Source organism: Daphnia magna, linkage group LG3 (assembly GCF_020631705.1).
Source record: "Daphnia magna isolate NIES linkage group LG3, ASM2063170v1.1, whole genome shotgun sequence".
In the NCBI taxonomy this organism is placed as follows: Eukaryota; Metazoa; Arthropoda; class Branchiopoda; order Diplostraca; family Daphniidae; genus Daphnia; species Daphnia magna.
The window spans coordinates 6,853,929-6,876,294 of record NC_059184.1 but is presented as its reverse complement, the minus strand read 5'-3'; the positions used below and the strand labels follow the sequence as shown (position 1 = coordinate 6,876,294).

At 41.8% G+C, this 22,366-nt stretch overlaps 1 protein-coding gene across 2 annotated transcripts in view; it reads right to left on the bottom strand.

Moving 5' to 3' along the window:
- LOC116919670 overlaps nt 1-20,004 on the bottom strand; it is a 48,761-nt gene extending 28,757 nt beyond the window's left edge. For both annotated transcript variants that reach the window (XM_032925686.2, XM_032925687.2), the window contains exon 1: nt 18,064-20,004. In XM_032925686.2, the coding sequence (XP_032781577.2) occupies nt 18,064-19,157 (1,094 nt within the window). In that variant the 5' untranslated portion in view covers nt 19,158-20,004. The remainder of the gene's footprint in view (nt 1-18,063) is intronic.
- Nucleotides 20,005-22,366: the final 2,362 nt, after the last annotated feature.

Here is a 22,366-nt window from a genome sequence, read left to right as displayed (position 1 = left end):
CCATGTGAAACGAAGGAAACCCCCTCGTCTACCCAAATCGAAAATTGTAAAATAACAAACTTCCTCACCCTCCCTCCCTTAACCCCCAAAAAAAAACAAAAAAAAAACAAAAAAAAAATTAAATTAAATAATACAAAAACAAAAAGGCTAACGCCGTTGATCTCCTAGAACTCCTCGTATAGTCTTTGGTTTTTGCTATCCCGTGGCGCTCTCATTTGCCTCCCAGGTCTCGCTCTTCTTGTTCTTCACTTTCTCATCCTTTTTTTTTTTTTTTTTTGTTTTCTTTTTCCTTCATCTTTTTTTTTTTCCAGGAGAACGTAAGAGGAAAACCAAAAAAAAAAAGAAAAAAAAGAAGAGAAAACGAGCTCATCAGAGTTAGAGCAGTGTTCGCTTTTCCCTTTTTCTCACTTGGGTTTTTTTTTTCTTCTTTTGCCTCCGCCCTCCGCAACATCTGACAGTCCATAGTTCTAACCTTGTTTGTTTCAACCAGATTTCTATCCGAGTGTGTTTTGTTTTTTTTTCCATCTTCTTTCTTTCTTTTTTTCGACGATTCGTAACAATTATCCTTAAACATAAAAAACAAAAGTCATTCCGACAATGAGTTTTTTTTTTGTTCTCTTTCTTTCACAGTCTTTACCGTCTGTATAAGACCAGGTCTATATGAATCTATCGACAAGTTGATGAAGTTTACAGGCCTTCCTACCACATCCAACGCGGTATCTTTTTTTTTTCCCTCCCTTTTGTTCTCTGCCATTGTCTCATCAATACATCAGTCAAGTCATACGATGGTGGTGTAACAACTATAAGTAAATTGAGAGGAAATTTCTGTCCGACCAACTTATTCTAGCCGGGTCTTCTTTTGCCTTTGTTTTCTGTTTTTCAAGTGTAAGATTGCTCTGGTGCCGCTCTCGCTAATTCACAATCAGCAGGTAAAAAGGCCTCAGTGGAGACAACGAGAAGAACGATTTACGATCAAGAGGGCAAAGAGGAACACACACACCGAAAATAAAAGAGTCTTTGCCCTACGACGAAAGAGGAGGGCAAGCTTCTCACCGCGTGCAGACAGCTGGACAGCATTTTACGTTCGATATCCAAAGTCAAGAAAGATGAAGATTGAACGTTGAAAGTGAGGGACAAAAAGAGGAAGGAAAAACGGAGAAGAAGAAAGAAAAAAGAAAAAGAAAAAAGGCCGAAATGGATTGGTGGGGGAAACGAGACAATCCGGTCGAGTCCATTCCGTGCGGGTCATCAACTTATTATAGGAGCCAATCAATCGACCGCATGTCCTCTTGGTCTCTTCAGCCAAAGAGAAAAAAAAGAAGTGACTTTAATCGATACGTCGGAAAGAAGACACACACAAACAATTAAACGTAAAATAAAACTTGAATTATCGCGTTAGTTGCGATAACAAAAGACGTTTGTCGGAATTTTTGTTGATCAAACAGGATGGCACAATCGGTTGTGGTCTACTAGTTTCGTCAGTTTTTTCTTTCGTATTCCTCACCCGTCTTGTTTTTCTTCTTCAATATTTATCGTCACATTAGTGGCCCCTTTCTCTTCAACGGCATGAGAGAAACGAAAGGATGATCAGAGTATATCGCCAATAGATTCGGATAACGAGCCAAAAACATTCGACTTTCCCTTTTTTAATTCTTTTTGCTGGACATATTTTGCAAACAAAACGAATAAGAATATCTCGATCGGTTTTATTGATTGGGGCGTTCAGTTCAATGGCACTAGCAGTTGATACGACGTCTGTGTGTTTTCTTATAGTCGTATAACTGCCAGTTGAGGCGCGGTCGCATTCTTGCATCGAGCTGCTCCGTCTTTTTAATACGGGCCACGCACGACATTCTGCACTTTCCAAGCACAAACACACACAACAGCAACAACAAAAAACTAGTCATCATAAGAAACGAGACAATAGTTTCCCATCAATAGTATATGTGCCCATGCATTGCGGCTCTAAAATAAAAAAAAAAAAAAAAAGGGATAACCAGCGAAAGAGGGCGCGCGCTTGTGCTAGAGGAGACGAAGAGAGGGATAACGTTTCACGGGGTCCCACAATGTTACAAAACAAATGATACTCAACAAAATGTTTCAAAGGCGTCCAACAGCGCTCAGAGGTAAAGGGAAAAGAATACAGCCATAAAAAAAAAAGAAGAAGAAGAAGAAAAGAGAGAACGTAATCAATGGATTTCCTACTCTTCTTCTCATTCTTTTTTTTTCCTCTTTTATTCCCGTTTCGCTACAAGAGAGAAATAGGGGGTAGGGTAGAGGGGGTGGGGGGAAAAGAATAGGATTTTGATCGAGGGAGTTTTTTATTGAAGGATGATTCGTAGAATATATTTAACCGAAAGCGGGAGGCAGCCAAATCAATTAATTTGCATATACGCGTCAATATAGACGTATTAGATTGTATGTTTAAAAAAAGGAACTACAGGCAAACTGAATAAGAAGGGGGGGGGGGTACCATCGTTGTTATTGTGTATATTCTTTTCCGGACTATTCATCGTTGACAGACAGCCATCATTTGCTTTGATGACGACGGGCGACACACACACATGGGCGGACGACCCGGCATGCATCCACACACAATGGAAGGGGGGAAAAAAAAATGTTAGTTCCGTCTTCCGTGTGTTTCTCTTGAATAAAAAGCGCCGGTGAAAACACACGGAAAAGCGGGCAACTCTTAAAAAAAAAAAAAAATGGATAATTGCTATCCTTACGTCAATGTGTCTACTGCTTTTTAAACGAAAAATGGGGGGGGGGAGACGTGGACCGTATGGCACACACACGTAGAGAATCGCTCAATACGCACATGCACAAATAATCACGAGGTAAGAGGTAAAAATTGTGTAGCCAAAGAAAGGCCAGTAAGAAGGGAAATGCAACAGTCAACGAGATTGAAGAGAGACAGTCGAATCTATTTTTATATATTTGCTGTCCCTATATGCACTCGGAAAACAAAAGTGGTCGCTGATCAACAACAAAAAAAAAAGCTTTAAAAGGTACAACCAAAAACAAAACAAAAAAATAAAAAAGCCGCCGAGAGTTTTGTTCTTTCGCTTGTCGTTGCGCCTCTTCAATTCCTCTTTCATTTAGATTTTTTTATCTGATTGACTCTGTTGACTCTGGAAAGTGCGCCGCCACCGTCTTACACGTTCGTTCCATTTTTTTTCTTTTCCCCATTTATTCTTTTCTCCCTTTTGTGTGTGTGTGTGTGTTTCCATTGCTGAAATCTATTATGAACGTTGATTCCTTCAATAGCTAAAGTGTAGTAGTATAGCGGTAGTCGTAATAGCTCTGTTCCCTTTTATTTTCTCATTTTTCGTTCCTAGTGTGTAATGTGTGTGTGTGTGTGTGTGTGTGTAAGGGTGTGGGTAGAGAGGTAGGGTGGGAGGGGGAGTCCGGTCTCACAAGGGGAAATGGATTCAACCTCATCAAATGCGCCGAGTTTCCATAAAGAGCTCCGAAAAAAAGGGGTCGCCACCACCACCAACAACAACAATCAACGAAAAAAAAAAAATGATAGAAAAAAAAATGTATAATAATAATAAATGGCGGAAGCGGGTGTATATATACATAACGAGCTGGCAGTTTGAACAGCGTTCTTCTGTGTACATATATACATATACTACTGCACACCAGCAAACCAATTGATTTTCTCATTTCTTTTCCAGAGAGTTCATGCCACCGTTGTTTACCTTGTTGCGCCCTCTGTGGCACAATATCATAAAGATTTATTTGTATGCCTAATATCCATTCCCTACCCCCCTCTTTTTTCAATTTTTTTTTTTTTTTTCCAGTTACATACACTATACTCCCCCTATTGCTTTTTGTATTCCCCTCCGCCACCGGTGGATCTCTGCCGGCAAATAAAATGAGCTTATTGAAGCAGAGGCGTATTACAAAGAAATTGGATGAATACAATCCAAACCTATAGTTCAGGCCTAAACAACCTTAAAGAGCAAATGGAGCGGGCGAACATCGCTGGCTATATGTGGTGAAACATGTAAAAGGTGGAATACACCATAAGGAAAAAGAAGAAAATTGGGAGTTATGTTTACAAGTAAAACGTCTAGAGGAGATACGTTTCATAGAAGAAAAAAAAAAAAAAAAAAGAAAGAAAGTCGCTGTATACATGTTGTGTTTATACCGCATTGAGCATAAATTCCGTGGCCGGATGCAGTTGCACCCGACGACATCTAACAGGTCCCTCTTTTGCTTCTGTCAACGAGAAAACACGGAATTCAAACGAGTCCAACGCACCACACGTTCTATAGTAGGTAGCTATAGCGAGAAACCAGCAGTAAAAACTTACAGGTTGCTTAACACCACTTGATGCAGTGCGTTCCATTCTTGTTACACCTTATATGCTCCTACGATGTTAGGGTTGGATAGCTTTCCTGTGTGGCTGGCTATTAATCAGAAACACAATGGCTAAAGGAAAACTCGCGTATTGACCAATGCGGCCGTAGGCCTTAACACATGTTGGCTGTGTGTTTGTTAAAAACGCAGTTGTCGGCCCGTCTATAGAGAAGGCCCGGCTTCAGTTCAGCCGTGTGTGCGTGCATGTTATGGACGGCCATGTGTATGGATGTGTCATGTTGTTTCACCATTTAGCCGACCAGAGATCATTATTTCTACCGAAAGGGGTGCACAAAATAAAAGAAAAAGGCGACTATATAAGGTAACCCCCCCTCTTCCGAGCAATAGGGTGATGGCCTCTGAACTGGCACATCGGGGGAGAAAACAAAAATATGACAAATGGCGCATTCGGTTTGCCCTTTCTTTTTTTTTCATTTGACAATAGAAATGATAAGCGACGCGTACCTGATACCGACTGGAACGCACACACTGCAATCCTGTTCCACGCACCGTAAACTAAACAAACGTCCCGCATTTATCTCTCTTCAATCCTTTTCCGAACGTGCACTATATACATTACACATCTAAGCGACGCCATTGCCGATTTATGCCATTTATGCCATTTATGCCATTTATGCCATTTATGCCATTTATGCCATTTATGCCATTTATGCCATTTATGCCATTTATGCCATGCCAACGTGTCCAGACACGTCACGTCCCTAGGGCACGAGTATAGATAGGTGTCAACAGGTCGAAGCGGCCCACAAAGCCCGAGGGAGAGAGCAATGGCGTCTCCGTTTGATGATATATATCATGGTGCCACAGATTGAGAAAAACAAAAAACAAAAAAACAAAACAAAAAAAGGGGCAACCCAAAGAAACAAATAAAAAATGAAAAACAAAGCAGCTAATGGATGTAATGCGATCCGACATGATGGCTGTGTGTGTGTGTGTGTCTCATCTTTTTGCTTTCTGGCATGCAAGCTGCAAGCTATATACAAGCTGAATGCTTCCCACCCCAGATGAAAGTTTCGGCTATCCCGTGCATTTATGCGTCCAAATATTCATGAACAACGAAGGCCGAAATAAAACTAATAGACTCGTATAAAAAAATGAGGGTCCTTTTTAAAAAATAATCTTTCCATCTCTTTTTCTTCCCCTATATATCTCCGACATTTAACGCCTTGCAGCTATTTCGTCTCGTTTTTCTCTCTGTGACGAATTCAATATTGGATTTTCAATCCTTTCAAACCCCTGGCGGGCTTTTAGCTTGTTTTATTTTTGTTTTGTTGTTTTTCTTTTTCCCCTTGTTTAGTATTTTTTTAACGGAATGGACATTGCTTGCTGTGTAGAAACAAATGTATGCGCTTAACGAAGAGCCAGCGATATACGGTGAAATAACAGCCGTATATGTTATATACGTGAACTGCCGGGGAGGGGAAAAGGGCGCGTGTGATGCGTGAAAAGCACTCGTTCACGTGGCATAGATAGATAGACAAGGACTGTGAAATGGAAAAATAAAGGGCTGTAAGGGACTTACTTATGGCCCCGGCTATCAAGCCAATCAGAGAATAAAACTGAATAAAACAGCATGCCAATGACAAGAGGAATATCGATTGTAATTAGATATTATACAAGGGGACACGATAGCAAAAGGAGAATAGGATAGACAGAGAGATAGAGAAGGAAAAAAAAATATGAAAAGATAAAAGGGGAAAAATGGAAGTCTAAAGAGGCCTCGACTTCTTTTCGCTTTGATGTTCGAGTTGGACTGTTGGAGTTTGGCTTGTGAATCTGTGAGACGAGAGTGGCTTCCAAAGCCACTCTTTTTTTCTCTTTTTTCTGTTGCTGAATGCGATCAACCGCACACAGACACACGCACGCATAAAGGCAGGCAAATCGATAGGAAAAAGCAGACGGAAAGAATGCATGTGATTTGCATAGTTGTATTCACTATGTTCAATGCTTTTGAAGCATCCGCGTGCTGCAACGGGCCTCCAACCATTGAAATAACTTTCCGATGACACCAATCAATGGCCAAGGCAAAGCAAACTCGTAGAAGGAAAATCTCTTTGGCCTTTATTTTATTTTATTTTGTTTTCTTTTAGTTTTAGTTTTCAATCTTTTCCAATATCACCCAATTCGGTTCTATTGGGTCACGTGTCTATAGTTCAACCAGTTTCCCAAAAATGATCAGACGCAAGAAAGAAGAGAAAGAGGAAAACTGGTGCGTATCTCATCAACCGAAATTTTTCCGTTTTTATTTTATCAATCAACTTGAATGATTTAATTATCGTTTTTTCTTTTTAGTTGGTTATTTTTTGGTATTTTCAGAACGAGTATATATACGACCCCATAGATCTTATTCTTCTTTAAATGCTGTCGCTCATTTTTCGTATATTCAACGCTTGTCCGTGTGATCCCAACCCCCTACTAATTAAAACCGCTCTGGAACACGGAGACCATCGATCATTGACGGAATGACAGCTTTGAGTTGCATATAAGAGAAGCACACATCACACACACACACAGGCAAATGGCTATACACTTTCAGTTTTCTTCTTTCCCCCCTACCCATTTTTTTTCTTTCCTTGTATGTGCACCTACCTATAGAATACATACAAACAACAGATAGGCTAACGCAGATATAGTTGTGTAAAGGCTGAAATAATAATAACGGCAAGGATGGGAATAAAGATAAAGAAAGAAAAAAAAAAAAGGACGAGAATATTTCTGTTCAGCATCTGGTCTTGCATGAAAGTGGCAACCGTGAATAAATGCAAAACAAAGAGGCAGATGAAGAAGAAGAAAAAAAATATGTGTGATGATGTGAATTCTATGAATATTGGGACCTATTCGTACGTTTCTTTTTCCCGATTTTTCCCATGGAAAGAAAAAAAAAAAAATTGGGCAAGATAGCACCAACGGCTGGGAAGGAAAAATCTTGGGAAATTCCGTGCATGTACGAACTGATGGACGAATGACGCCATCGCTATTGCTACTGTTGTAGAATGTCCCCCTACACTTTGGATCAAGACACATATGCACACATACTGTACAACAACAAAAAAAATAGGTCCCTTTGATGGAATTTCCTATTTTTTTGGATGTGTTTTTTTTTTCCTTTTCCTTTTTACTTATTTATTATTACTTATCGAGAAGGGGGCGAGGGAGTGGGGGTTCCGATTCCCAGAGAATTTTCTCGTGTCCCCCCCTGGTTTTTTTTTCTCCCTTATTTCTCCCTCCTGTGTCAAAGTCTATATTATATGCATGCCGTGTACACGTACAGTTCGCAGGCAACGTCAAAGAGAACAAATAATGTGAAAAAAAACGACGACATTTCTTTCGTTTCCTAGAAATTTTCAACCCCCCCCCCCAAAAAAAAAACGTTAGATACACATTTTTTTTTCCTTCGCAATAGCCAGATGTAACGATGTGTGTGTTTTTTTATTTATTTATTTATCCCTCTCTTTCCGTGGTTGAGGCATATTGGGGAAGGTGGAGGGTAACACCACGCCCGTTTTCTTTTTTTTTATGCATTCAACGCATCGTTTTCTTTCAAATATTCTCATTCTTCCTTCAGTTATATCATTTTTTTTTTCTTCTTCTTCTTTTTCTCTCGTTTTATCGAATATTTCCGTACTGTGTGAGACCTCTTCAATCGATGACAAAAAAAAAAACGAAAAAAAAAATATATAACTGGCACTAACGCCAGGGTCCATCGTGAGAAAAAACTGTGCGCTGCTCAGGCCCAAACACGGACGGAATATACGGTCAGGGCAGTTGAATGCACGCGAGATTCAACAGCCAAGTTTCTTTTATTTTCAAAACATTTTGTATCCATTTTTCTTTTCTTTTTTCTGTTTACGTGTTCTAGGTCTGTTTAATTTTTTTTTTCTTTTCTTTTTATTTCTTGTTCCTCCTCCCGTCTCCCCTCCTTTTCCCCACTCCATATCGTTCCCGTTATCAGCTACCGTTTCGTGTTCCGAGAGAGAGAGAAGTGATGCTGAGAACACGTCGCCCCTCTCGACGACGGTTAGCTAGAGATGCGGTCGTCCAAATTTCTTTCCTTGATCATTCGACAATATCTTTGTTGGTTTCTCTCCCCCACCCCTCCTTCCCCCCCCCCCTCTCTGTCGCCGCTTTTATTTTTGCTATTCAAATCTTTATTTCACGCGATCAGGTTATTCAAACTATGGGCTATTAAATAAAAGAACTTGAAATGTGTTGTCATCAAGTAGATAAAATAAAATTTAAATATGCGAGGGCCTGTGAAAAAAAAACCGCATTGAACTTAGTTGTCCGATAGCAAACAAAAACATGTCTGTAAATAGCAATGGCAACACTGTTATTACAAAGGAAAAGGAAAAAGATAAGCACACACACACACACACACACGAAATAATAATAATAACGTGTGTGTGTTGCAAGTTTGATGCTTTGTTTTTGTCATCTATAGTTTAGAGATGTGCTGGTGTGGACATTATTTAAGTATATTAAACAAGGATGGAGTGGATGACGTTATCAGTTGGACTCGAACGCCAGCGAGGTGGAGCCGACGAGACTAGTCACTTTTCTTGTCCGATATTATTTTCTTTCAGAAAGGGAGTCGAACCTGTTATTCACACTATTAACAATTCACTGAAGGACTGATTGTCTAGCGGATTGGGTGGGTGGACGGTTTAGAGGCTGCGTGGCGCAGCTCAAGGAAAAGGTGGCGGGCTAATGCGTGATAGAAAGAAAGAAGAACAAGACGCCGGCAGACGCAATGGATCGACAGAGACGAGAGGCGGCCCTGTTGTTGTGATACGCTAGTGTCTGAGCAACACATCTCTCTCTCTCGCTGTCTCCGTGTTTCTCTCATTCGTCCGCCTTTTTTTTTTTTTTCTTCTTCTTCTTCTTCTTCCTCTTGTCGAACAATAAGAAGAAAAGAAAACAAAAAAGACATTGGAATGGAGAGTTTCACGTCGGAAACAAAAGAGCGAGTGGAATGAGGCCTTTGTGTAAAAAGATATCCCAAAAAGAAGGGTCCCACAGCCCATTTGTAACCGGTTTTTAATTGCCAACAATAATGCAAGGCGATGGTTCTCTTCGATCAAGGCCCTATAGAAAAGAAGGGGAAAAGAACAAGACCAAAAAAAAAAAAAACAAAAATAGAAAAAAGAAGAAGGGTCTAACAGATATACTGGCAAACGAAGGAAGACCTATTGAGTTTTTTTGGGGCTCTATTAGAAGGTGATGTTCTCTCAATTCGAGATGTGGGACTCTTCTTTGTCTATCTTTTTCTTATTTAGTTTTAGTCCTTTTTTTTTTTTTTTTTTTTATTTCGATTTATTTCTGTCTTTCTCTCTACGCTTTTGTGTGCATACTGACGCCTGTGTGAGCGTTCGTTTAAATAGGCATTCACGAGATAGAGAATGAACATTTCATCTGTTCAGTCGATTGAGAAGAAAGAAAGAAAAAGAAAACCATTTGCTGGAAGGTCGTCGTTCAATAGCACTAAGGGGAATATTAGAAATGATGACGAGTCGTAAAAAATGTATACAGCTGTACAGGTACGAGGGTCTATTGTAGTGGTCTGCGATGGGATCTCCGACCTCTACGCCAATCGCAACTCCCATCGTGCCGTAATAGCAAAAGGCACAAGACACCCACACTGAAAGAAACAATACTATACTTTGAATTGCCTAACAACACACACACACACACACACACAGACACAGACACACAAACAAAAGACTATGATGAGCGGTCATTTAGGCAATTTTTTTGTTGTTGTTGTTGTTTCCCTTTCTTCAGCGATTGCTTTTCCTCTTCTTATTCATACCCTCTTGAATAACCTCTCGTTCTTTTTTTTCGTTTTTTTTTCTTGTTCCCGGCACAACGGGCCCTCTATGATTTATCCCGAACGGTCAACCTCCCCCTTTTTTCTTTATATCCACACAATATGTTATATGTGTATCCTTTTATTTATAAATACATGTATTGTGTATATATATATAATAAATAGAGAGAAAAGAGATATGTTTGGCTTGTTGTTTTTCTTTTCTCTCTCTCTATATATTGTGCTGCTATATGGCCAGCCTCATTGTTGTTGTCTAAGCACAAGGCGTCTGTATATTATCACTGCCTTTTTTCTTTAATTTTTTTTTTTTCAAGTCTTTGTCTGTATAGATGAGTGCATCCATGTATCGAACAAAAAACAAAAAAGGGCTTTTGCGCTGGTTCATTTCAAGAGCTTCCTTCTCGCTATACAGGACGGGCAGCGGCATCGGGCCAGCACACGCCGACTCCAGGAATGCCAGCAATGTGTGTCTGCATGTTTTGTTTTCGTTTCCAATAATACTATATTCTTTTCTCGTCGTATGATTTCTTCTTTCTCATCTCTTTCTCAAAACATCCAGTTTTTTTTTTTGTTGTTGTTGTTGTTCCCTTTTGTTTTCTATTAATTTTTTTCCTATCCGCCTTCTCTTGTTTTTGTTCTCTTCTCATTTGGTTTTTTTAGATTTTTAAATGAAGAAACGAAAGAGAGAACAAGAAGACCAGGTTCTTCTGGCTTTGCAAGTCTTTCTGTAGGTCCCTCTGATGCTGTTGGTGTCTGTGGCGGTGCGCGTCCGTGTCGGTGTGTCCGCACAGGATAACCACATTCTACCCTCCCACTCCCACTCCCCATCCTTTCCACCTCCCCTAATTGGAGGGTCGTGTCGACATAAATCTTCAAGATGTGCCGGCCTTTCCTCCATCTCATTTCTCGTCCCATCTCATTTCCTTTTTTGCTTTTCTCTCCGCACGTCTGTGTGTCTCTTTCTTTTTCGTTTTCTTCGTTTCCATCCTAACTGTTTCTTAACCATTTTCTCCCCAAAATGCCACGACCAAAAGACTTGACCAAAAGCTGATGGTGTTGGATTATTATTATTTTGTTCACAAATTCAATCAGTTACTTGTATTACGTAAGGCATCCGCGCTTATGCGTTTCTATTCTAACTGAACGGCGACAACTTTGAATTTTAAATCAAAATGCGAATCGTCAATAGAATGGATGCGCTTTTGTTCGTGCTGGCGATGATGTATCATTCTATACATATTCTGACGCGTTCGTCTAAAAATGACAGATGCAGAGTGTGTGTGTGTGTGTGTGTGTTTGCGCGCGCAGCTTATTGGAAAATGCACGCAAGAAAATAAATAGGAATATGTGAGGGAAGAGAAAGAAAAAAAAAAGAAAAAAAAGAGAATCCCATCTCGTTGGGTCCTGGTCCTCTTTTTTCGTACCGTGCGACCACCCCCTTTTGCCCGCGCATCTCATCCATCTTCACCAGTGACTTGATATTGCCATATATCAATCACACTCTACACGTCTACCAATAGGGATTCCGTCTCCTTTTTTTTTTTTCTTTTTCTTTCTCGCTCTTTTCATGTTCATGGCCTACAGTCGAACCTAGTACATATTTCGCTATCGTCTTTTTATTTTTTTTTCCTCCCTGCAATTCATTTTTTTTTTATTCTTCCGATTTATCCTCCCATATTTTTATTTCATTTATTTATTATACGGCACATATATACTGTATATGCCTTTTACCTTCCCTCAATCTCCGCACACTACGAACGAGAGGGGGGGAGGGATAAATGCTGAAACACAACCCCCTAAAAAATTGTTCAGATAGTTTGCAGGCTTTTATTCTTATAAGCAACATGCTCGTTTTTTTTCTTTTCTTTCTTCTTCTGTAAGGATGGGCGGAGGTGGGAAGGTTGATGAAACGTAAAAAAAAATATATATATATATATATACAGTATGTATAATGTATAGGTGAAGAAAGAAACGGTTGAAATGATTGGGCTCGACATCTGTCCATTGACAGGAAAGAGCCTACAATTTTGCGTCGTATATATACGAGAGCTGCTATTCCATAGGGTTCGGATTATTCTGGTGTACACGACACGGCGACAATGATCAACAACGTTTTCAATGAATAGAAGAAGAGTTGGCCTGTGCGTGTGCTCGCGCTTCAATGGCGACAAAAAGCTTCGACCGTCTTCTCTGATGACTCGGCCGGATAGATATACTGTAGTAAGACACTTTGTCCGTGTTTTATTTTATATATTTTTTTTTGCGAGCGTGCGCCGCTAGCCACTCAAACTCCGCCCCTCTCTCTTTCCCTTTTTTTCTTTTTTTTTTCTTTCACCGGCGTGATTATGACATTTTCTATTCGATAGGGCGATATTGTCGTCATAGTCGGCTAGAAGTGTTTTTTCTTTTTCCTTTTATCTTTAGTAACGATTTTGTTATTTAATTCATTACTTCATTCTGAATCCCCCCTTTTTTTCCCCCCCTCTCTGTCCTGCTGTTTTCTCCCCCCTTTTTTTTACGTAAGCAAAACTCTACTCTAGTAGTCTTTAGTTAAATTTCATTTTTTTTTTTTTCGGGAGGAACGGTGGAATATGTTGACATGTTGCAAGTCATCGGATGACGATTTGTTCCCCGTCACACCATCGCCGCTGAAAAGAGCGACAACGAGTGAAATGAAGCCGATGAATTGTCACTCAGATGCTCGTATCTATCTCTCTATCTAATCTAGTAACTTTCTGTTCCCACCGTCTATAAGCAAAAGGGAAAAACGAGAATAAAAAGGAAAAGAAAAAAAAAAGGAGAGGGGAGAGAAGCAAATAGAAAAATGTTCTTTTCAATTACGAAAAGTAAATGGTAAATTAAAAAGAAACGCGGGGGAGGAAGGAATATAACATCATTAAAAAAAAAAAGCCTGCTGCTTACAGTATATATATACTTAAAACTGTAACAAAACAAAAAATATGTATATAAGAGTCACGTATCCGATACTGTGGATGGAAAGAAGAAGAAGAAGAAAAGAGTTGATTCAAAAACTTGATTGTTCTGAATCGTTGGCGGATGGAGCTGTTACAAGTCATCTCTATCCTTGGAACGCGTAATCTGTTGGCCAAAGACGAGCCTCTCGAAATCGAACAACCGGCAATGGCGGAATAATAATAATAAAAAATGAAAAAAAGATTGAAGTAAATGTGGAACAAGCCAAAAGTGTACAGTGTATCTTTAATCTAGACATGTGCGTATGGCACCGGTAAATAATACAGCTCGACGTGATTCTTATGATCTTGCACGATTAAGCCTTTTCTTTTCTTTCTTTTTTTTTTTTTTTCTTCTTCTTAACAAAGAGGGGAGTTGGTTGGCTAACACTTGATCGTCATCATCAACGGAAAGCGGGGGTCTTATCTTTGCTACTAATGTTGTTGAATTGGATTCGTCCATGTTCTGACGCAAGTCTTTTTTTCTTTTTCTTTATCCCTCTCCGATTGCGCACGTCTGTTTCACTTCTTTTGATTTGTGTTGCCTCACCTTAAGCCACGGGGGGAAGTCTTATTCTATTTCATTTTCCTTTTTTTTTTGTTGGTTGTCTCTCTTTTTTTTTTTCTTTCTCTCTTTCGCGCAATTTACAATGCCGCTTTTCTGTTTTCTAACAGACGATTTTAGCTTCGATTTGGCTTCTTATATGACCCTTAACCATTCAGCAAAAAAAAAAAAAGAAAAAAAGAAACGAAATGCCACAAAAAAAGAAAAAAATTGTCCCCCCGGTTACTGAAATCAAGTCGTTTCTTTCTCTCTTGTCTTGGCCTATCTTTTTTCTCGGTGTGTGTGTGTGTGTGTGTTTTCCGAGTTTCCAGTTTTTCCTTTCCCCCTTTTTTTTGTTTGTTTTTTTATATTCATTTTTATTTCAGGTTTTTATTTTTATATGAATCCGCGAGAAGATGAGGCAATAGCCGTTCTGCAATTGCGGTGCCAGCTCAAAACGTGAAGGTGCACGACTTTGACGATCCATTTCGGCTCGCCTTTTCCATAGATATTATTCGCTTTTATTTGAAAACGTATTCCACATGAATTCTTTGTGTTGTTGTTCTGTTTCCTGTTTTTACGATCCGATCAAAACAATGTGAAATGACCACACTTCCCGGCGTCCATTTTCTTCTAATAATCAGCTCGTTGAGACTATTCCAGTTCCTGTCTGTGTCTCGGCCATCCAGTCGCCAGTCGGTTACTCGCTTTGCGCCCTCCTAATGCGCCTATTCACACAGCGTAGCTATATACACAGTCGCCACACCTCGTGTGTATCGCCTCTAATGCGGTCTGTACACTGTCCTGTCTTACACTTGCTTTTTCTTTTTTTTTTTCTTTTTTTTCTTTTTTTTTCAAAAATACAGTACTACACATTATATGCTAGATAGTCATGTCCTCCATTAGACATTTACGCACGCACATACGTGCGTCTATACCGACCCTGGTTCTGGCTATTATCTAACAATTCCAACAACATTGCCCAACTTACATGTCGGTCATTAAAGACAATGAACAGAAACACAAAAGGGTTTGGTGGGGGCATAGGAAATAGAGAGAAATAGAGAGGGAGAGAGAGAGAGAGAGAAATAAACGAGTAAAGAAACGTACAACTCCCATCATGTCCTATAGCCCGTGATTAAGATCATTCATATCCGAGGCGCTCCTCTTTTCCACGGCTGTCTCACATCAAGAAAAGAAAAGAAAATAAAAGAATAGAATAGAAAAAAAAAAGAGAACAAAACAAAACAGAAACGCGACCGTAGCCCATAAAACTTTGTGGCCGACAAAACTGCGGGAAACGAGGGGGTGTGTGATGGAGTATAGAAAAAAAAAGAAGAAGAAGAATAAGAAGAAGAGGGAGGCAGAAAACAGAAATAAAAAAAAATGAAAAATAGATGGGGTGTATGTGTTATTCTATTTGCAGCAGACACACAAACGGACTGGGGCAAATGCCTCTTCTATTGCGCTGATGGCCATTATGGAACAGCTTTTTACGGGACTCGTCGTCTCGCTCTGAAATTCATACGACAACCACCAACAACCCCGCACGCTGTTGGCGTGGCGTGCTGCTTATGATTCGTCAACCTTGCTTTGATAGTCAAACGGTTTCGTTTCAAGTTGTGTCGTACATCAGACGATTTGCGAAAACATGCGCCTGCATGTGTACACAGTGAACACGGGCCGTCATTGGCCAATGATAATCAACATAGCGGCTAATAACGAGCAACATCGTAGTAGAACGAAGTGGAACGCATGACTCTACGACGATGGCCTTTGTGTTTCGTTTTTGGGAGAAGAACGCAAAAACGAAATTATACGGCAGACCATCTACTGTGATTGTGTACACATATACTGTATGTAGGTTTTTTGCGACCAACCAGTTTGGCAAGTGATGCCATGCTTCATTTCGACATGGAAATCTATACAGTATCCAAAGCAGATGGAAGAGACTCGTAATTGACAACAACCCAATTATTAATTACCCGGTAATTGAGCTGGGCTACTATAAGGAGAATCTGAGCTTTCGACGCTCCTCCTCTGCCCTGCCACCCCTCCATCTCCCTGCCCCTTCTTTATAGTTTATAGTCCGTCTCTTGAACATCTCTCGCCTAGTTACATCCTCTTCCCCTCATACGCTACACTGTGTGCGTGCATCTGTACGTACGTGTACGCCACGCTGCCCTCCTCGATCGACATCCAACTAATCAAATTGTAGTAGCCTAGCTGTGCATGTCTAACCCCGTAATAGACTGTACTGTCTATATCAGTTTTCATTCGTAATCAACTTAGAGCCGGGATGGAAACACATGTTTTCATGTCCCCAAATATGAAACGCGCACACATGCACCTCGATCAAATCACAAAGACTCGGACCTTCCCACAACATTGTCGTTCCGCACGGGAAAAAAAAATATTTAAAAAAAAAGAAGAATGCTGTCTCTATTGGTTGGAAACATGTTTGATGCTGCGACCCTCAAATTCCAACCGTCATCACTATTTATTAGGCCTCATGATGGAGATATGAAAAAAAAAACTAAAAAAGAAAAAAAGAAAATGATATTGCTTTGTTTCGTCAGAGTTTTTGATAATACCCCTGCTTAGTTCTTGTGTTCGATTCTCTCTCGGTTTTTCGTCTGGCGCACTGCAAACAAGCCAACCCTCACTGCAAGACATTTTGATGAACAAAAAAAAAAGAAATGAAAACAACAACAAAAAGAATGATACGTACTTTATTTATATGTGCGCGAGGTCGTACTGTGTAAAGCTAGCACGTTAAGCGTTTCATAAGGCAGCTCGATCGAGAGAAATGAGCCAATTCCGACGGAAATCTTTCATCTAAATCCCTACGCTTCAACCCCCCTCCATCTCCCCTCACCCCAGCCTTCTTTCTTTCTTTCTTTCTTTCGCGTTTCGAGTAATTCCACTCACATCTCTCAATCTCAATCTCATTCTCATTCTTTTTTCTTTTTTCTTTCACTCGCTGTTGGCTTCACAGCCTCCGAACTGGGTTGCATTGGCTTTGCAACTTGCGTTGCAGGATCTACTGTAATATACACGTCCATTTATGTACTACTTCCTACATCAGTTTTCTTTTGCTTGACGGTTTGCCTCGGATGGAAGGCGGTTGATTTGAAACGGGAAGAAAGGAGCCCCAACAGATAGACGTTGTATACATATAAATATACACGAAAGGCAGACATGCATATACGCGCGCATTTCAAAAAAAAAACAAAAAAACTGGTGGGCGAAAAGAGGGACGAAGTTCAGGTAATTCAAGTTGGCCAGCGTCGAGACGACGACGACGAGCAGGAGGATGACGTACGAAGAACGGCACCATGACAACTGCAACCTGAAAATGTTGCCAAACCGACGACCGGAGTCCGGCCATCATCAGCACTTGCAGAGCACTCGTTTTCGTAAACACGAGGCGGAGAAGAGATTCGATTTCCCACGGCTCATTAAAGGGTTGCTGCAGTGTCCGTCGTCTGTCGACATGTGCTGGCAACAAGAGTTCTGGCCCAAGCAAAGATGACTCACATCGGATCGCATGACGACTAGATTCCAAGTTGGATATACACCGTTATCCATCTCATCACAACTGATGCTGTTTCTCTATGTATTTTGGGTTTCTTTTTTGTTTTGTTTTGTTTTGTTTTGTTTTGTTTTTTCCTTTTTCTTAAGAAATATGATGTCCTTGTGTCCCTTTTTTCCCAACTCGGCACTATACATCTTCCGTGTAGCGAGGGTATAGTGTGTGTATATGTTCTCGGGACACACAGAAAAAAGGAAAAGAAAAGAAAAGAAAAGCAAATGTGGTGCATATTGTGCCTGAAGCGCATTAGCAGATGTTTGATTTATCGGACGGAATCAGAGTCCGTTGACGTACTGTATATTGGAAGCGGCTCGGGACTTTTTATCTGATGAGAGGAAAAGATGCCGCAGTCTGTAATAATAAGCCGTTCTCCCTCCCCCCTAAAAAAAATGACCGACAGACGTACGGCGTTTTAGGGAAAAAAAAAGAAAAGAAGAAAAAAAAATAAATAAAGAAAACAAAGATGGACAAAAAGAAAAGAGGGAGATTTTGGAACGGTGTTGAGAAGCCGCGACTGGACAATCGACTCTTATCATCTCCTACGTTGACTATAACTCTAATGCGTAGGTCGATGAAATAAACTTGAGGCTACGACCATTACCGGTACTTAAATAAAGGGCTAGCTATATAGTAGTTCATACCCCAATACTAGTAGTAGACTATATGGTACACATAGATGTACGTGGGCGGTGCGAAAATGAATCAAGTAAAAGACAAGTCGTGTATTTATTACCTGGCAGTTGTGCAGTCTCTGTAGAGGATGTCAAAGTCTTTGCAGGAGAGCAACTTGCAGCGATTGACGCCCGGCTGGATGGCACCGAGGCCGCGCAAGATGCGCACCTGTTCGACGTTGCAAACGAGCGGCACTATGTCCAGCCGCTTGAGTTTCGTGTAAACAGTGTGCAGGCCTCCGACGAGGTGTTTGAGGAACAGCTCGAAGGCTTGCGGCAGACAGAGCATCGTCTCGCCGTGGATCACGAAGGCGGCCACCTTCTGATTGCGGTAGTCGACTAATTTGCACTCGTTGGCCGTCGGATCGCTGCTGGAAATGGGCGGGGGGCTGTGGCTGCTGTACGGCGATCTGTCATTGTGGTGATGGCTGTTGCCGTGCCCACCTGCGGAGTGCATGGCGTGCGAGTGGCCGCCGTGGTGGTGATGGCCGTATAGAGAACGCTCGGCGTTTTGCATATTGGCAGCGGCGGCAGCTGCAGCCGCCGCGGCCGCGGCTGCCGGATGGCCCAGATAAAGTCCCGGGTGATATCCGTCCGGCATGCCCGGGATGCCCGTCAATCCAGCCAACGAAACGGGCACGCCGGGACCCATACCGCCGAGGAGGCCGCCTTTGCCGTGCAGCAGGGCGTTCTGATTGGCGGCGGCGGCGGCGGCGGCGGCGTGCAGAGCGGCGAACGACATGGACGACGACATGCTGGGCCCGTGAAGCGATCCGGACAGTGAGGCCTGCAGGGCGGCCGAATGGCTGGCTTCCCGGCTGGGTGGGCTGTCGCGGACGGGCGGGCTGTTGGCTGAACTCGGCCGGCGAATCGGATAGGAAAGGTCGTGCGGATGTCCGGCACCCAAGTGATGCGATCGACCTACTGGACTACGACGGTGATCCAACGACAAGTTGTTCCTGTCCGGGCTGGGCGTAGCGGATCTGCCGACTCCCGTTGCCGATACTCCCGATGCCGCTGAATCGGCCACTGATGATGCCGGGCTAGCAGAACTGGCTGCGCCGGGCGATAGAGACATGCTGAACGACAGAGGCGAGTTGCGAATCTTGTTGCCCGTCGACACTTGCGACTGGACCGACGAGGAGGCTGTTATCATTTCTCGCCTAAGCCCCCCCCAATAAGAGTCGTCGATTCCCCCCCGCTCGGTCACGTGCTTGTGCAACTATTTCGATATGCAAAGATCCTTTTATTTTAATTTAATTTAATTTAATTATATTTTTTTTTGAAGGGGGGGAGGTGGGACGAGTTTTAGCACTTGGGGGTCACTCGCATACACGTTCGAACCAAGAGAAACCGGAAAACGAGTTTTCTTTTCTTCTTGTGTTCCTCCTCACTTGTCACGCAGGTAAACCACGGCAAATCGCACGACACACAGACGCCACAAAAAAGGAAAAAGAGAAAGAAAACAACAACAATAAAAAACCAAAACCAAAATGTTTCTACCGCACCAAAATGGAGAATAGACACACACACACACACACACACAAAAAAAAGACACAAAGTAGGATGACACACCCAAGAAGTGTATGTCTATATGGAGTGAGGAGATAGTCAAAATCAGACAGGCTGCAGGTGAAACGAACGAACGAATTCTATTCGAAAGTCGGCCACTTGGCGAGAGAAAAAAATGTGTTTGTTTTTTGTTTTGTTGTTGTGTTGTTTTCTTTGGCCAATCGTCTGTCTATTGTCCAACACAACACGACACTTTTTGGCAAGAAGTGGCACGTACGCAGTGCTAGACGAGGCGTATTCAGTCCGATAACTGGCGAAACAAAAATCAACGGAAAGTATGTCGGCAACCGAAACAACACGGAACAATCAGAGAAACACGCGAGAGTCACGTAGTAGAACGATCAGCTTCGGACAGAGTCCACAGTCCGACTGGCCGCTTCAACTGGCAAGAGAGGCAATCGCAGATGGGCGGCACGACCAAGGTAGCCCAGCAGAGCAGCTAGCGCCACACAGCCAAAGTCAAAAGCAAAGCAAAGAAACACAGCACACACAGCACACACACACAAAATCAAATGGGCGGGTTTTCAGAAAGAGAAACGAAGAGGGAAAAGAGAAAAGAGGCAGTTCTCTGGTAACATACCATCAGGGGAGGGGGAAGAAAAGAAAGAGAAAAAACAAAAAAAATAAAAAGGGCTGGCCCAAACGCAGCTGAACGGGGCGGTGGCCATTGCGCCGTAGGGGCCGTTCAATTCGTTAGCTGAGGACGGCCCCAGTCGTCAACCAACCAGAAGATCACATCTGCCAATGGCGACACCCTCCTTCTCGGTGGCTACCGACCTCCCACAGTTGCACCGACTCATTCGGCACGCTACCAAACGCCGACTGCGCAACCTTTTTTTGTTTGGTTTTTTCGATCTTTTTCCCACGATTTCCTCCCTTCTTCCCCATATTTTGGTTGTTTTTTTCTTGTTTTTTTCTTCTTCTTCTTCTTCTTCTTTTTCCTCCTCCTTATCCTGCCCCTTTGCGCTTCCCCCCTTTCTTTTCCTCTTGCAGCGTCTTCTTCATTTCTTTCTTTCTCTCTCTCTCTCTTTTTTTTCCTTTTTTCTTTTTGCTTGATTCATTGTTTGTATGCTGCGCAGCGTACATCATCGTTGTGACACGAAGCACGAAACGGTCCAGCCAAAAACACCCATCCACCCACCATACCTTTCTTTCCGTCTCTTCTGCCCTCTCTCTCTCTTTCCCTTTTTTGTATGTGTGTGTGTGTGTGTGTGTGTGTGTGTGTAAAGACTCTGTGCATAATTGTAGTGTCTCTATGCAATAGCTTTGAAATGGAATTCGTGAGTCTGCTTTTCTTGGCCACAAACGGGTACAAGAAAAAGAAAAGAAAAAAGGAAAAGAAAAACGGGGGGGAGGACAGGAAAAGAGGGCCGAACCCTCAACCCTCTGCGCCGGCCCAACTCCTTTCCACTAATCCCGCCTTATTCCGTCTCCCATTGGATGCACAATCCAACTTGTTCGACTGTGAAGAAGGCGAGAAATGCACAGTCCCATTGGTTGTTCCCGTCCACCGGGAAAGAAAAACCGCCGGCCGCTAGTCCCGCTATCGAAATCGGCCACATCTTTTACCGCCTTCTTTTATACGACGATTTTCTCTCCATTTCGCTTTCCATTATATCGTTTCATTTTTTTGTTGTTGTTTGTTTGAAGTTATTTTTAGCTCGCACAGCACATATATGTCAACGCTGTATAGCGACTATGTTGACACCAACGGCTGCCTCCTGCGTCGTCAAAGGCAAACGTTCTACTTTAACTGAATGAATCACAGGTGGGAAAAACGGCATTTATCTACACAACATGAAAGGGTATTAAACATAGAGAGTTGAACTGAGACGGCTGCTGTGGGTGCGAAGCTTATCTATCCGTTTATCGATTTTTGCCGTGTTTCCCGAAGTCACTATAGGCTATATATGCGCAATTTGCACAGCTGACGAATTGGACAGCATCCTGTTTAGTACATTTTAATTGTAACCTGCCCACTTTGGCCAGCTGTGAAATCTGCAAATGGGAATGGATCGTTTTTGTGGACGAACCTAATACAGTATATATTACTGTTTCCCATCGTTTATTGTGCCATCGATCGATCGTGCTGCATCGTAATTATATGTGACGTTTTCTTCACTGACACTCCCCGAGCTTCGATTTCTTTCGGTATAGCGCATTTTTCACTATATGACTGTATAATATGTATTCGTGTTTTGAGTGACCCAGCAACTCATCTGCCTGATAACCACTGCCAGGAAAAGTCTGTAAGCATCACGACTTTCAGACGAAAGCTTCGTTATCGATAATATCGATTATGGGTTGTGTATAAACTGGTTTCAGGTCTCTCCCTTATTTCAGGCTGAAATCTAAAGAAAAAGAGTGTGACAATAAAGCGTGAAGTTGTTAGAGGCAATCGACACTTGATACCGATCAACATCAAGTTCGTTAGGAAGGTCTATATGTGGGCCCATTTTGTTTCCCTCCTTCTATCTATACGTTGTTCATCATAATACATTGCTTCGTTCTTGACTATGAATTGTATTAAAAAAATTAGAAAAAAAACCTGTTGTATAGTATGACGGTGCCTAATTCTCTTTACGTCACCTATATATAGTTAAACTTATATATATATATTGTATAAGGCTAAGGATGTGGTTCATTTGCAGAATGCTGCGTTGCCAAAACGATATACTAGTTAGAAGGATTTGTGCTTGCATGCATTGAATGCACTGTATATTCAAATAGGGTTAGTATAGAAAAACATAAAGGTTTTGAAGTTTAGTTTGCTGGTGAACGTACATCCATGAA